Genomic DNA, 12945 nt, shown 5'->3' with positions numbered 1-12945 from the left:
AGGAGTAGTGGGTCCACTCACATACAGAAAAGTAAGTGTAAATATAAGCTTCTGAAGGATGATAGCCTAGGTTTGGAAACACCACTGGACACTTGGTGGTATCTATGACCCATATTGGAAGTTTTCCCTACTGCTGCTATCCCCAGGGGCCCTTGCAATGTTGGACATGTTAGGTCAAACCAGCTGCCCGCCCTTTAACCAGGGCCGGATTAAGGCAGGGGCTTTAGGGGCAGAAGCCCACGGCCTCAGGCTAAGGGGGGGCCCAGCAGGACCCGCGGGCGGAGAGGGGGAGCCTGATGCCGGCCACTGCCGGTCCCACTCGCAGCGCGCGGGACACCTATTTGCAGAACATTCCCTATCTGGAGCCGCGCTGGCCAGGGCCTGCCTGGAGCTGGGGCAGGGCACTACCACTAGCAGCGCGAGGCAACGCAGCCAGGAGGCAGGACGGCACCGGGGTCCCCTGTGACCAGAGCAGGGGGGCAGGCACGTGGGCTCCTGTGGAGGGGGCAGCCCAGGGGAATAGAGGAGGGAGGGCACGACCCCAAATGGGGCAGCGCAGGGAGGGGGGGAGCGCAGGAGACCCTCTTGGGAAGAGAGGGACAGCAGCTCGGAGGGGCGGGGAGGGCCATGGCGTTTTAAATCCCCGTTTCTCAAGTGTGGAGGAGGGCCCCACAAAATCTAATAGCCCCGGGCCCACAAACGAGTTAACCTGTAATCAGCCTACGGCTGGGGCCAGTCTCTCAGTAGCTGTGCCCTCTGTCCAGCCGGCTGATGGTGCCGGGGCGCAAAGTGGCTGCGGTGTCGCAGAGCCCCCTCGGGGCAGGGGCAGGGCTGCCCCACACACCCTGTGCTCTCCCTGGGACGGATGACGGCTCCGAAGCGCTCACGGAGGCTCCGCAGAGGCGGGGGCGAGTTTCCCGGGACAGAATTTATCTCACAGCACCGGGCAGGGCTGCAGGCGTTGGGGAGCCGCGCACTAGCAGCCCGGCTGGGCCATCCGACCCGGCACGCAGCGGTAGGCGGAGCTCACGGGCGGCCAGAGCAGCAGCAGCAGCAGCAGCAGGCCGCTCGGCAAGGCAGGGCCGGGACCGCGCCGCGCGCTCAGGCCCTTCCGCCGCCGTCTCCAGCACCCCCCAGTATGTTTAGTGCGTTGACGCGCCCGCCCGCCCCTTTTCTCCCCCTTCCTCTCGGCTCCTGGCTATGCAGCGGCCAGAGCCGCTGGGGGCGCCCGCCGGGGACTGGTGACAAACTCGCACAACGGCCGCGCGGCGGGCGGGCTCTGCAGCCCTGGCTGGGGGCCGCCCTGGGCACAGCGCGGCGTTGCCCCCTCCCTTCGGGCAGCGGAGGCGGGTTGGTTTGAAAGGGAGGCGGCGGCGGCTGAAAACGGCTCGGGCGGGCGAGCGGTCGGTGGGCAGCAGCAGCTGGAGGCGCCGTTGGGAGCCTGGCTGGCAGCACCGTGGGCGGGCGTGCCGGTCCCAGCAGCCGCGAGCGCCGTAGGCGGGTGGCAGCTGGCCGGGGCGAGGCGCTGAGGGCCCGCTGGGCGGCTCCCCAGCCCCCGCCCATGGCCTTCAGGATGATGAAAAAGAAGAAGTTCAAGTTCCGCGTGGAGCTGGAGCTGGACGAGCTCTCCTCCGTGCCCTTCGTCAACGGCATCCTCTTCTGCAAGGTGCGGCTGCAGGACGGCGGCAGCTTCAGCGGCGAGTCCTCCCGGTAGGTGCCTTGGCCCCCTGGCACCAGCCGGGCCAGCGGTGCATGCAGAGATCTCCCCGTCCCCCCTCGTCACGAAAGCCCGTCCCTGCCACATAGACCTGTGCGGCCGCCGCCTTCCTCCAGAGCGCCTTGTAAAGCCGCCCCGATGGACTTGCAGCCCCTCTGCCTTCAAATAGCCTTGCCCCTCAGATGCAATCCCCTCCCCAGCAGCCTTGCAGCCCTTTTCTCTGTAAATATCCTTGCAATAAAAGCAGTATCCTCCGCTCAGAATTAAAACCCCCTCTCCGCCCACCATCCCGCGCTGCGCTGTGAACACATCACTTATCTCTCGAGTCACTCTGCTGCTTTATCTCGAGTGCATGCATCATGATAACTGACTGTACATTTGCAAAGAAGGTAACAGTTACGTCCATGTTATATTCACTTTGTGTTTATTTCTAGCAAGCTTCTGAACTTTGGAAACAAGAACAAGCAGTTGAGAGCCCTTTACTAAATATCCTTGGTGATTTGATGACCGTGTGTTTTCGCTGGGTTAGGGATATATAGTGGCAATGTACTAAAGTTAAAACAATGGGAGTCCTGTAGCTCTTTAAAGACTAACAAATTTAATTTCTGCAGGCATAAGCTTTCTTGGGCTGCAACCCACTTCGTCGTTTGCTGTATACAGGCTAACACCGCTACCCTTCTGGTACTAATGTTAAGTGTGCAATAGTCTTTTTTTTTTTTTTTTTTTGCACAGAGGTGACAGCAGCACTTTACCTTTGGAGTCTTGCCATTATGGACTTGCTTTTAAATTATTTACTGCTTATGATTAGATTATGCATTTTGTAAATGGCTATTAATGGATCACTGCAGATAGACATCTCCCTTTTGAGTCATCTAATCTATCCCTGAAGCTTTTTAAAAAATATTTCTTGCAAGTTTTGCTGGCATTTATCAATGGGCATTAAAGCATCTCTTCTCATATAGACGTGGTATTTAGTGTGGTGCAACAACTTGGAAGAAGCTGGAAAAGGCTTGAATGGGCTTCAGCTAGACAGAGTAGTTAAGTGACTTGTCACACGCACTTCCCCAAGTTTCTGTTTATTTCCTGGGTTAGAAGGTAATGGTGTACTCACACACAGACACACACACACTGTCTCTGTCTATTAATAAGAGACATGCTGTTCTAAACTATGGACTCTTCCATAAGGGCAAAGTTATATTGACTTTCAAAGTTCACAGGAATGTAACCTTATTTACTGTATTCATTAGTTTTTCTTTAGTCTCTTCCATATCTATCAACAAGAATGTTAATGGAACGAGAGTATGGAATCTGTGTGCAGAAATATTGAAGAAAGAAAGCCAAGAAAATTAGTGCATAATGTAATATGACTATTTACTGGGTTTTTTTTCTCTGCAGACTTTTTAAAAGTAAATTCTGACTAATGTTCTTGTATATAAATGAAACTGATAAATTTATGTAACAACATAAACTGACCAGAAAAGAAGGATAGTTTGCCTATTGTATGTAAAAGAGGGGAAATAAGAATATTCAGACTCCTGCAACCCAGTTAGTATAACACATAGTTGTAGTCAGCAGTGTCCATTAATAATTTGATTTTAGGAAACAAATAGAAGACAGAAGAAGAGTACAGTATTTGATACTATACTGCCACTTCTCACTTTTTTTGTGTATTTGAGAATCACAGTAAAAGTCTATGGACATTTTTATGTTAAATAAAAATAGCATCTTATTTCCTTTGTGTGTCTGAGCCATGTACTTAACAGGAATAAAGCCAGTCATCAAATGCTGCAGAGCAAATGCAGCTGTGCAAAGACAGCTGGATTCCTTTTTCCCTCATACCTCAGTAAATACTGTCAGTTCAGTTTTGATTGCAGAATATTTATTTGCTGCTGATGGTACATGAGGCAGAACATAACTTGATTTTTATCTTTCCGGATACCAGGTGGAAGTCACAGTGTTGGCAGTTATAAACTTTTCTATTTTGGCTAGTAAACTTGTTCAGTAAATTCTTAAGAGAGAATAAATATCCAACCCCTGTATATTATTTGTCCACTTCATGGATTACAGTTTTGCTTTAATGTCATTACCAAAATAATTACTTGCTGAAAATTTTCAAAGCTGGACAGCTAGAAATCACTGTAAAAATTCTATTGCTATTCAGTGCTTGTTATTAAATTATCATATATGTTAGTCACAGAATTTACTGAATTATCTGTTTTGACTCTGTGGATGGAAGTATTTTATGAGGATCATGTCATGTTGTCTGGAGTGGCTCACAAGTAAGAATGCCAGCCTCCAGCCAGACCGCTAAGAAGCGGGGCACAAACCCCAAGCTGTTTGTGAGTTATATACTTAGATTTCACCAACACAGTAACAAGTGTAAATTCCTCAGGCACTATACAGCCTTAACATGGAGTCACACACAGATGGGAATGCTCAAGGAGACTATCTTACCACACAGGCAAGCTTGACTTTAATAGATGGTCACTTTACACCAGAAATCACAATGTTCAGGTTACTCCCAGTCCCAAAGGACAAGGTTGCTTACCCTATGTCAGTTGTACTCAGATTTCAAACCAAAGACAATGCCTGTAGCCAATCCTGTAATAAACTAACTAAAATTTTATTAACTAAGAAAAGAAATAAGATAATTATTTACAAGGTTAAAACAGGAAACACACACACGTGAGTTACAGTCTTAGATTGAAAAGGTTTATATAAGCTTCTATAATAAGCAGCTCTGTATGTCCATTTGAGCTGACCCATGCCAAGCAGCATGGGGATTTCTTGCTTTATATTTAGGAATCTTTGCCCCTCAGAGTCCAGATAGCATAAAGAGATCCCAATTCTGTCTATTCAGGGATTTTTATCCCCCCTTCCTAGAGTTCAAGCTGATGGGATGAGCACTTCTGCATATAACCTCTTCATGGGTGGAGCAACTGACAAAGTCTTTGTTCTACAGTGGCCCATTTGGATTCAGTTATCCTTCCTGATGAGCAGGAAATAACACCTTCTGTGGGAATCCAGCATTTTGTATTAGGTAAAGTTTTTTGTATGCCCCTCACCCTCATTTGGTGAGTTCCAAAGTTTCAGAACAAACATTTACAGTTATAGAGCAAGTATATAAATATTACCTTTATAGCATAGGATACAGGTATTATGAGTAGGATTAATACCTGCAGCCTCCAACAAGCATTCCATAAAGACTAAACACATTCTTATAACACTAATATCTGTTTTAACTATACTAACTCACAAGTAAGCCAAACTAGGTTCTAGCTATGCATTTATCAGTGTTCTGTGAGGCCTGGGTCCTTGGCAGGATCTGGCACCTGGTGTACTAGCAACACAGATAATTCCACCAAAATGGAGTTTTGTACCCTGCACTTCTGAATCCACTGTAATGTTATACAGACGCATGGTCCTAAGCAATGGGGGTGTGGTTTTTTTGGTGGAATGAAGGACTTCAGACCAGCAACAGTCTATTCTGATCTCATTTTTGTTTAATACACTGCTGAATGACTTGCTTTAGCAGGAAAAGATGGTAATTTTCTTGTGCTGATTACTTTAGGCGCTAACATCCAATTACTGTTCTAGACAGATACTATTGCCTTAGGCCTGGTCTACATTTAAAATTTAAATCAATGTAGCTCTGGCAGTCAGAGGTGTGCATAATCTACATCCCTGAGAGCCATAGCTATGCCGACCTAACCCTGTCACTTAGGGAGGGGGTGTTCCTACCACGGCAGAATAATCCCTTCCATCACTGTTGGCTACAGTGCCGTAGCTATGCTGCTATAGACCCTGTAGCAGGGGTGGCCAAACTGTGGCTCACGAGCCGCATGCAGCTCTTTTACACTTAAAATGTGGCTTGTGGACCTCACCCTCCTCATTCTCCACATATATATATAATGTAGAAAGCAAAGAAACCCTCTCATCCTGCACCAAGGAAGTAAATGGACAATGCATTTACATTCATGAAAATGGGATCTCAGCCAGCCTTGGTTGAAAATGCTGCAAAACACTTTGGGTGAGATAAGCTTCTTTAGACAGGAAGCTAAAGTTAGTTAAGTTTAATCTTTAGAAAGCATGTTATGATTTTGTTTTTTTTATGTAACCATTTGTTTCCAGTATCCTTAGCCACTATCTTCTGAATCTTTAGGCTTTGATAATAAACGTATTCTTGTTTTCACTATCTCAGTGCTGTGTGTTCAGCAAAGTTCTGGTCCTGAACTGAATATTACAAGCTGGTGTGCATTCTGTTCTTTTGGGGACAGCAGACCTTATATTTTGTGAGTACCCCCTGTCAGGGGCTAGAGATCATGGGAATGCTTCAAAGGGACTTACGGACTCAGAGTGCATCTATTGTTAGCCTACAAGGTGAAGGAACAACTTGCATAGCTCAGAGGAGAGTGCTTGAGTGGCCAATGGCTGCTGGTGGTAGGAAGCTGACACCCAGCTAAGCACAAGCAAGACTCCCTTGCCCAGAAAGCAGAAGAGTAACAAGATGACTCACAATCCTGGATACCCTGGAAACTGTCACAGTACACACACAAGCTTTTGCTGCATCCTTGAGCATGGAAGGTGTGCATTTATCTCAGACTAAAAACTTAGGTGAGCCCCACACTTTTTGCTGGTTGTGGAGGGAAACATTCTGGCTTTTTGCTGGCCAGGAGTTTTTGTCTTTCAAACTTGACAATTAATTTTAGTTTTAATTACTTCCATTTACAGTATTAAATCATTCACATCAGAGCATAAATACCAAGATCAGTTTCAGTGATTCTTGCATGTTGGACTTTAAAGGAGGAGATTGTCTTCCACAAAGTCACATAGTCAAAGTCCCAGTTGTGTTAGGATATTTAACTAATCCTTTATTTTAATTATACTTTCATACCATAGTTATGGTTTAGTGTATATTTCAATTTTAAATCAACTGTAAAACCTTGCTTTGGGGTAAAACAGGGCATGAAATCTGATTCTGGGAGTGTTTTGTTGCCCCTGTGCAGAAAATGTGCCCTTTGTGTTTGAAAGAAAAATCTGATGAAGCAGATCACTTAGTCTGTCTGCATTCAAGAGCTCACTCTTCTCACTCACTCACTCATCTAAATTTAACAATCTCATCTGTCAGAGAAACAGCCAAGAGGGCATATAGGCAGATGTAGGTTGCCGTTCAAGATCAATGCAGGCCATCGCTTCTGGTACTCTCAAAAGGATATCGGTGTTATTTCATATTGTTTTTAGCTTCCTTGATCTAGATATTATGTCCTAGCGCTCTCCATTCTAATCCACAGAGAAAAGGACCAGAGTGTATAATTATAATCATGGACAACTTGCAAGACATTAAGACAACTTTTTTCTTGCTGGACAAGTTCATAGATATTCACTCATGAAAGATCAGTGCTATTTCTTTTATCCTCTCTGCTGTTGCCACTCTATGGATAGTTTGCTGAGTGATGGAATTTTGATAAAGCATCTGATTTTGGGCACACAGATTAACAGACAAGGCTATAATGTATAGATTATAGAGACATGCCTCTGAGTTGCTGTGTATATAGTTGGACCATTGTGAGCATTTGGGAAGGATGCTGTAGGAAAAATGAGCACAGCTAGAGATACAATGACCTTTTATGTCTCTGTGATGATCCTTTGTGTAAAGGATGCAAATACTCCAAACCTCTAATCTCCATATTGATATAGGGCTGTGTTCTATTTGATATTTGAATCTAGTGAATGTTGTTTCTCTTAGGAGAGAGAAATAAGTGTCACAAGAAATGCTTATGATGCATTGAACCTCAACACAGCTCCCTATAACCCCCATATTCACCACCTGTGTATGGTTACAATATTTCATACAAAAAAAAGTCTTGTAAGGTATCATATGAAAGATCATGATTTGCTGAAACTTACTGTTTTGTCAAAATATGTAGATCGTCATTGTAAATGGAATTATGAGACTTTGCTACATGGTTGTTATTGAAATATGTTGCAAGTCTGGGAGATGCCCACAGCTTACTCTCCAGTGGCGATAAAGGATCCACACCCAGATGGGTGTTAAGCAACCATCACCAGCCAATAACCAGCAGGGGAATTGTAAACAAGAGATTTACAATTCGATAAGACAGAACATGGAGTCAAGTATCACATGTCCTGAGGCCTTGTTGAGTCACAGAGATAAGAAACAAAGAAAGTCAGCCCATGGGATTGTGGAATACTTTTGATGAACTTCCAAAGCATGAGTCCAGTGGGGTGCATTTACACTGCAAAGCAATAGGGTTGGAATCCTGGATCCTAGCTTGAATCAGGCTTGGATGCTCCACCCGCATGGGCTCCTGGGTCCAAGACATGGATTAACATGATTTGTGTGTAGACATAAAATAGAACTTGTAAAAGCCTCACTAATTTGTATTAAGCAAGCATAGCTTTTCTCTCAAGTCTTTGTAAGTCAAATGTAAGTTGAGCTTTCATGTTTCAGATAATACCAAGTTTTTGTATTTTCTGTTTTGTTTGAGGCTAGATTCCTTGCCAGAACTTTGATGCATCTCTACTGTGTTTTTGCACAACAATTGAAGAAAATTATCTTGCTACTTAAAAAAACAGTTAAAACAGATGAAGCCTTATTTGACTTTTTAAAAACTAAACTATTCAAATATCTTGTAATGTTCATCTTGCGTTATTTAAAGCTATTTCAACACAAGAGCCCTGGAATTATCCTCGTCTTCTCTTTGTAACTAGGAATAGGTGACGTGATTCAACAAGTGGTCACTAAGGTAATCAGGGCCATGCCTCCTGGCTTTGCTTTTGTATTCTAATATATTTCTGTTAAAATAAGTGACTGTCTCTTTTATGCTACAATATTTATTTTAGACTTTTCTTTGTGACTTCATCATATGCTCATTACTATTTTGAGAGAAATGTGTAAATTTCCTTTAACATAAATTAAAGAGTTCAGTATTAGAATGAACTATTTATCTTGGTGCAATTAGATGACTCCATCATTTTCAGTATTTGTAAGCCACCTCTGGCTTTTAATAAATCTTTACTGCACCTTTTGGAAAACAGTACTCTCATCTTTGGCAAGCTGTTAGGAACACCCTTTCACAAAGCCACCAAGGTTTGGGGAAGTAAAGATGGGGATAATTCATAGGGTGCTTATGTACTAGAGCATCTAAAACTTTTCACAAGAAAACTGGGGAAAGGAGGGTCTCCTATATTTACATATGGCTGCTGAATTTTCTCTATAGTACCAGTACTGAGTCAAGTCTTGAAACACTAACTAGTTACCTTAGCACTGCATGTGCTGTAGGCAAGGTGAGGCATTAAATACAATCATTGGGGGTTTAGAAAAGGCCCTACAGGAAAGCAGCATAAAAATTTCCCAGCATTGGGGTATTACCTGTTAAAGTATTAATTAAAGAATATGAAAGGAAGAAAAATATACAATGAAAATGCTTAAAGGGGATTCAGAATATGCTCTCTGTTGAGCCCAGACAGATGTTACATTCAGATTATTCAAACAAGCTCTAGCCTAGCCAAACCAGTTGGGGTATTGCTCCACTATATCTGATATCCCAGAAAGTAAAAGCAGCTTAGTTAAGAATTCTTTACTTCCTTTAATGTACTCAAACTTTGGGCAATAACAATACCCAAGTGAACTTGTCTCTACATTAAATAGGAACATTCAAATGGATTATTATTTTTTGTTTACAATTTTATAGCTAAGGCCCTACTTGAATCGTGGGATGATTGTCTGAAAATTGCAGCTGAGTTGTGGTTACACCATGGAAAATAATGGAAAGTAAACTCAGAGCTGCCAAGTTCTGTGCTGCTTCATGTATGATGTCTCTCATCAATGACAAGCCACTGATTCTTCTCACAGGGTTCCCCATGGAGTAGGAGCAGGTGTTGGGGAAGGCAGAAATTCATTGCACCCCTCAGAAGTGGGAAAGTGAAATGAGCTGTATCTTGAAGAGCTGGAGAAAAGTAGTATTGCTGGGCATAAGAGAATTTATGGGGTAGGAGGGACTTCTGCGAGGAAGCCTGGGGTTGTGTCACAAGGTGGATGGCGGATTTAGTGGAAGAATTTGGGGAGCCTTTCCTCTTCTGCATGTGCTCGTTAGTCGCCATAGTGGCCATCTGCCCCCTATCCTGTTCAGCACCTCTCTCATCCATGTTAGCTTCTGATACCATCCTGTCCAACTTCTGTTGGGAACAAGGCACAGAAACAGCCATCACCTCCTCACTGTCAAGGAGTCCACGCGCTGGGGGACTAGAAAGCAGCCAGATAGGCCTGTAGTGGTCAGGAATAATTGTAAAGTAACCCCTATTTAGTCCCCACTGGATGCATGAGATGGGGCTGCAGACAGGACTGTCATTCCCAGTGCTTGACACTTGGCAGGTCTGCAACTGCTAGTGACTAGGAAACTCTCCTAAAGGATGAGCAAAAATAGGGCATCCTTCCTATTCACTCAGACATGTAATCCTTGGTGTTGCACCTATAGGGAAAGCTCATGATTGTAATTCTTTAGTCTGGTAAGAACCAACTATCTTTTCCCCTGTCCATGTCAGGAGTGATTCACACTGGCAGGAGAGTGTAGGGAAGCTTTTACTTCCATTTCCTGTGCTGTATTTGTCCTGCGGTTAAATGGAGAATTTGGACAGAACTTCAGCTAATTGCCATAGTTCAATAATCTTTAAAAACAAAATCAAATGACACTTTTTTAAAAAAAGACAAAAACATATAAAAATACATAAGATTCTCAGGTGGTGCAGTGGGTGAATGCACTTGTCTTCTATCTCTGTAAGATAAAGATAGGGATTGAAATTGCTTAGTCTCATCAGAGATCTGTTTGCTAACTTCTCAATTTTGTCAAATGGAGAGGTGTTTTTGTAGGGACTGCAATCATGTTAGAGCCCTCAAAATGGAATGGCACTGATGTTACATGTCAGGATTGAGTCTTGTACAGTGTGGGAAAGCTTGTACAATTCCTCCTTGTGTTATGCTTAACTTAAGATAGTTGATTTTAGCTCTTCACTTTTAGATGCAATAAATGAACTAATTTAAATAAAATGCTTTCCCTTTCTGCTGACTTAACACTTAGTACAGCCATCGTCCTTCTTAGTGTCTAGTCTGTGCAGACTTGCCTGGTTGAGATGCAGCTTATCTATTTCATTCTGCTTTTCTATGAAAATTAACCTAGTTGTCAATTTTTTTTTCCACATAGCACGTTGCATTGTGCCTAACATAAGAGCTGTACTAAACACTGGAAATACTGAACATGCTTAGACTATTTTTTAAAAAAGGAAAAAGAAGTTGTTCAAATGTCTGTACGTGATGAAAAATTAAGTTTATTGATAAGCGATTGAGTTGAAGTGGCACAAGCATGGATATTTGTTTAGTCCAATTTGTCTAGTAGTCTTTTGTGATCTTGATTGCATGTGTAGTTTTTAGATGTTTGTTTGTAATGGCTGTCTCTACCCTTCCCTCCCCCCGCCTTCTTTTTGCAGGGAGGTCGTGCAGGCAAACTCTGTTCACTGGAAGAAGAAGTTCTTATTTATGTGTAAAATGAATGCCAGTGCCACTACAGGCATTCTGGATCCTTGTATCTGCAGAGTATCTATACGGAAGGTAAAAATATAATTTTTCCTCTTCTAGACCATAATTTTTTTCTACAGTAACTTTCTTCATTGGCTACTATCCTCTGATTGCTAGCTCTGTAAAAATAAATTAAAAAATGAATTGTAGCTGTAACCATGTAAAATATTCATTATTAGTAAACATAATTTAGTAATCTGACACTTGCTTACTTAACTCTAATTCACAAATAGTAATTTGAGGGAGCTGTAAAAATGAACATCCATTATGCCAGCTAAATGGTAGAATAGCCAGCTAGGATTAATTTTAAAATTAGTTCTGAACTAAGAACCACCTCCAGTGTGCAACATCCTGAGCAATCTCTTCTGAAGTTGTTTTGCTGGTTCATAACTTGAGCAGCGTAAGTACATTGCTACTTTCGTTATATGATTTTTCAAGTACAGGGCTAATATATCAAGCACAAAATATTTTGTATAATTTCAAAAGTAACATTCATAGTATTTTATATATGCACTGGTATTTTCAGATAGCTATCAAACAAGATGACTTTCTTTTAATAATTTACGTTGTAACATAACCAAGGTAGGTCAGTGCAGATGCAGTTTCAGTATAGATACAGAAGGATACTTCTCTCACACATTATAAAACTTATGGTTCAGTTATATTAAGGTATTAAATGTAGCAGAAAATTTTAAGACCCTGCAGATTGAATGTGTTCAGTTGGTCCTCTGTCAGTTGTGACAAAGTGACTCCATCTCTCTACTCTGCCACAAATAGATCTGCTCTTTTGCTATGGGACTTAAGAGTCTTTTGAGAAGATTAGAATGAGGAGGCCCTAATGCCTTTACTTTTAAACAAAAACTTAAGGATGAGTAGCAGAAATATATTTAAACTGCTTATTCTTTGATTTAGTAACCGATGGCTTTGCTTTCTTCCTGGGAAACGCCCAATTCTGTCAGTGACTGATGCAGGGGATAGGAGTCAAGAGCAAGAAGCAGCAAGCTTAGGGTATGTTACTCTGGAGTTGGGCAAGAGCATCCCAGCCTGGGTAGACAGACTGGTGTTAGCAGGGCTCAAGGCAGTGTGCTAAAAATAGCCGTGTGGACATTGTGGCTCCAGTAAAGACTCAGGATAGCTTCCCAAGCTCAAGCCTAAGGGTCTTGAGCTTGAGTGGTTAGCCTGAGTTTCCATCAGAACCACAACATCCACACAGCCATTTTTAGCATGCTAGTTCAAGTCCGACTGGCACAAGTCTGTCTACCTGAACTGGGAAACTCCATTCCCAGCTGTAGTGTAGACATACCCTTAGAAGTCCTGAACTAGTACTATGCACTTGCTTGATTTTCCTGATCTCCAGAGGTGCATATCCTGTTCTCCTTACCCCTAGCAGAAGAAACAAATCAGTGCTGTAGCACTGAACAGCTGTCTGTCTCTCTGGTGATGACTTTGTGACGGCAGCGAGGGTGTTTTTGTTTTGGGAGCCTTCCATCTGCGTGCATTAAAAAATAAATTGGAGGACTTTTGCATTTTTATTTAATTACTAGCAGGTTCCTCAACATTTAGGGGTAGGTGTTGGAAATGTACTTTTTGCAAAAATGCTTATTTCACAACCAGGGTATATAAATGGTGGGCCCCA

General features: G+C 43.0%; 1 protein-coding gene across 4 annotated transcripts in view; it reads left to right on the top strand.

Annotated features, from left to right (window-relative positions):
- Positions 1 to 1141: 1141 nt before the first annotated feature.
- EEIG2 (EEIG family member 2) overlaps positions 1142 to 12945 on the top strand; it is a 36575-nt gene continuing 24771 nt past the window's right edge. For all 4 annotated transcript variants that reach the window (XM_067538331.1, XM_067538330.1, XM_067538327.1 and 1 more), the window contains exons 1-2: positions 1142 to 1710; positions 11222 to 11342. In XM_067538331.1, coding sequence (XP_067394432.1) covers positions 1562 to 1710; positions 11222 to 11342 — 270 coding nt within the window. In that variant the 5' untranslated portion in view covers positions 1142 to 1561. The remainder of the gene's footprint in view (positions 1711 to 11221; positions 11343 to 12945) is intronic.

This window comes from Emydura macquarii, unplaced genomic scaffold, assembly GCF_026122565.2.
Source record: "Emydura macquarii macquarii isolate MOO-44397 ecotype Brisbane River unplaced genomic scaffold, CSIRO-AGI_Emac_v2 contig_480, whole genome shotgun sequence".
In the NCBI taxonomy this organism is placed as follows: Eukaryota; Metazoa; Chordata; order Testudines; family Chelidae; genus Emydura; species Emydura macquarii.
This window is presented reverse-complemented; position numbering and strand designations above follow the sequence as displayed.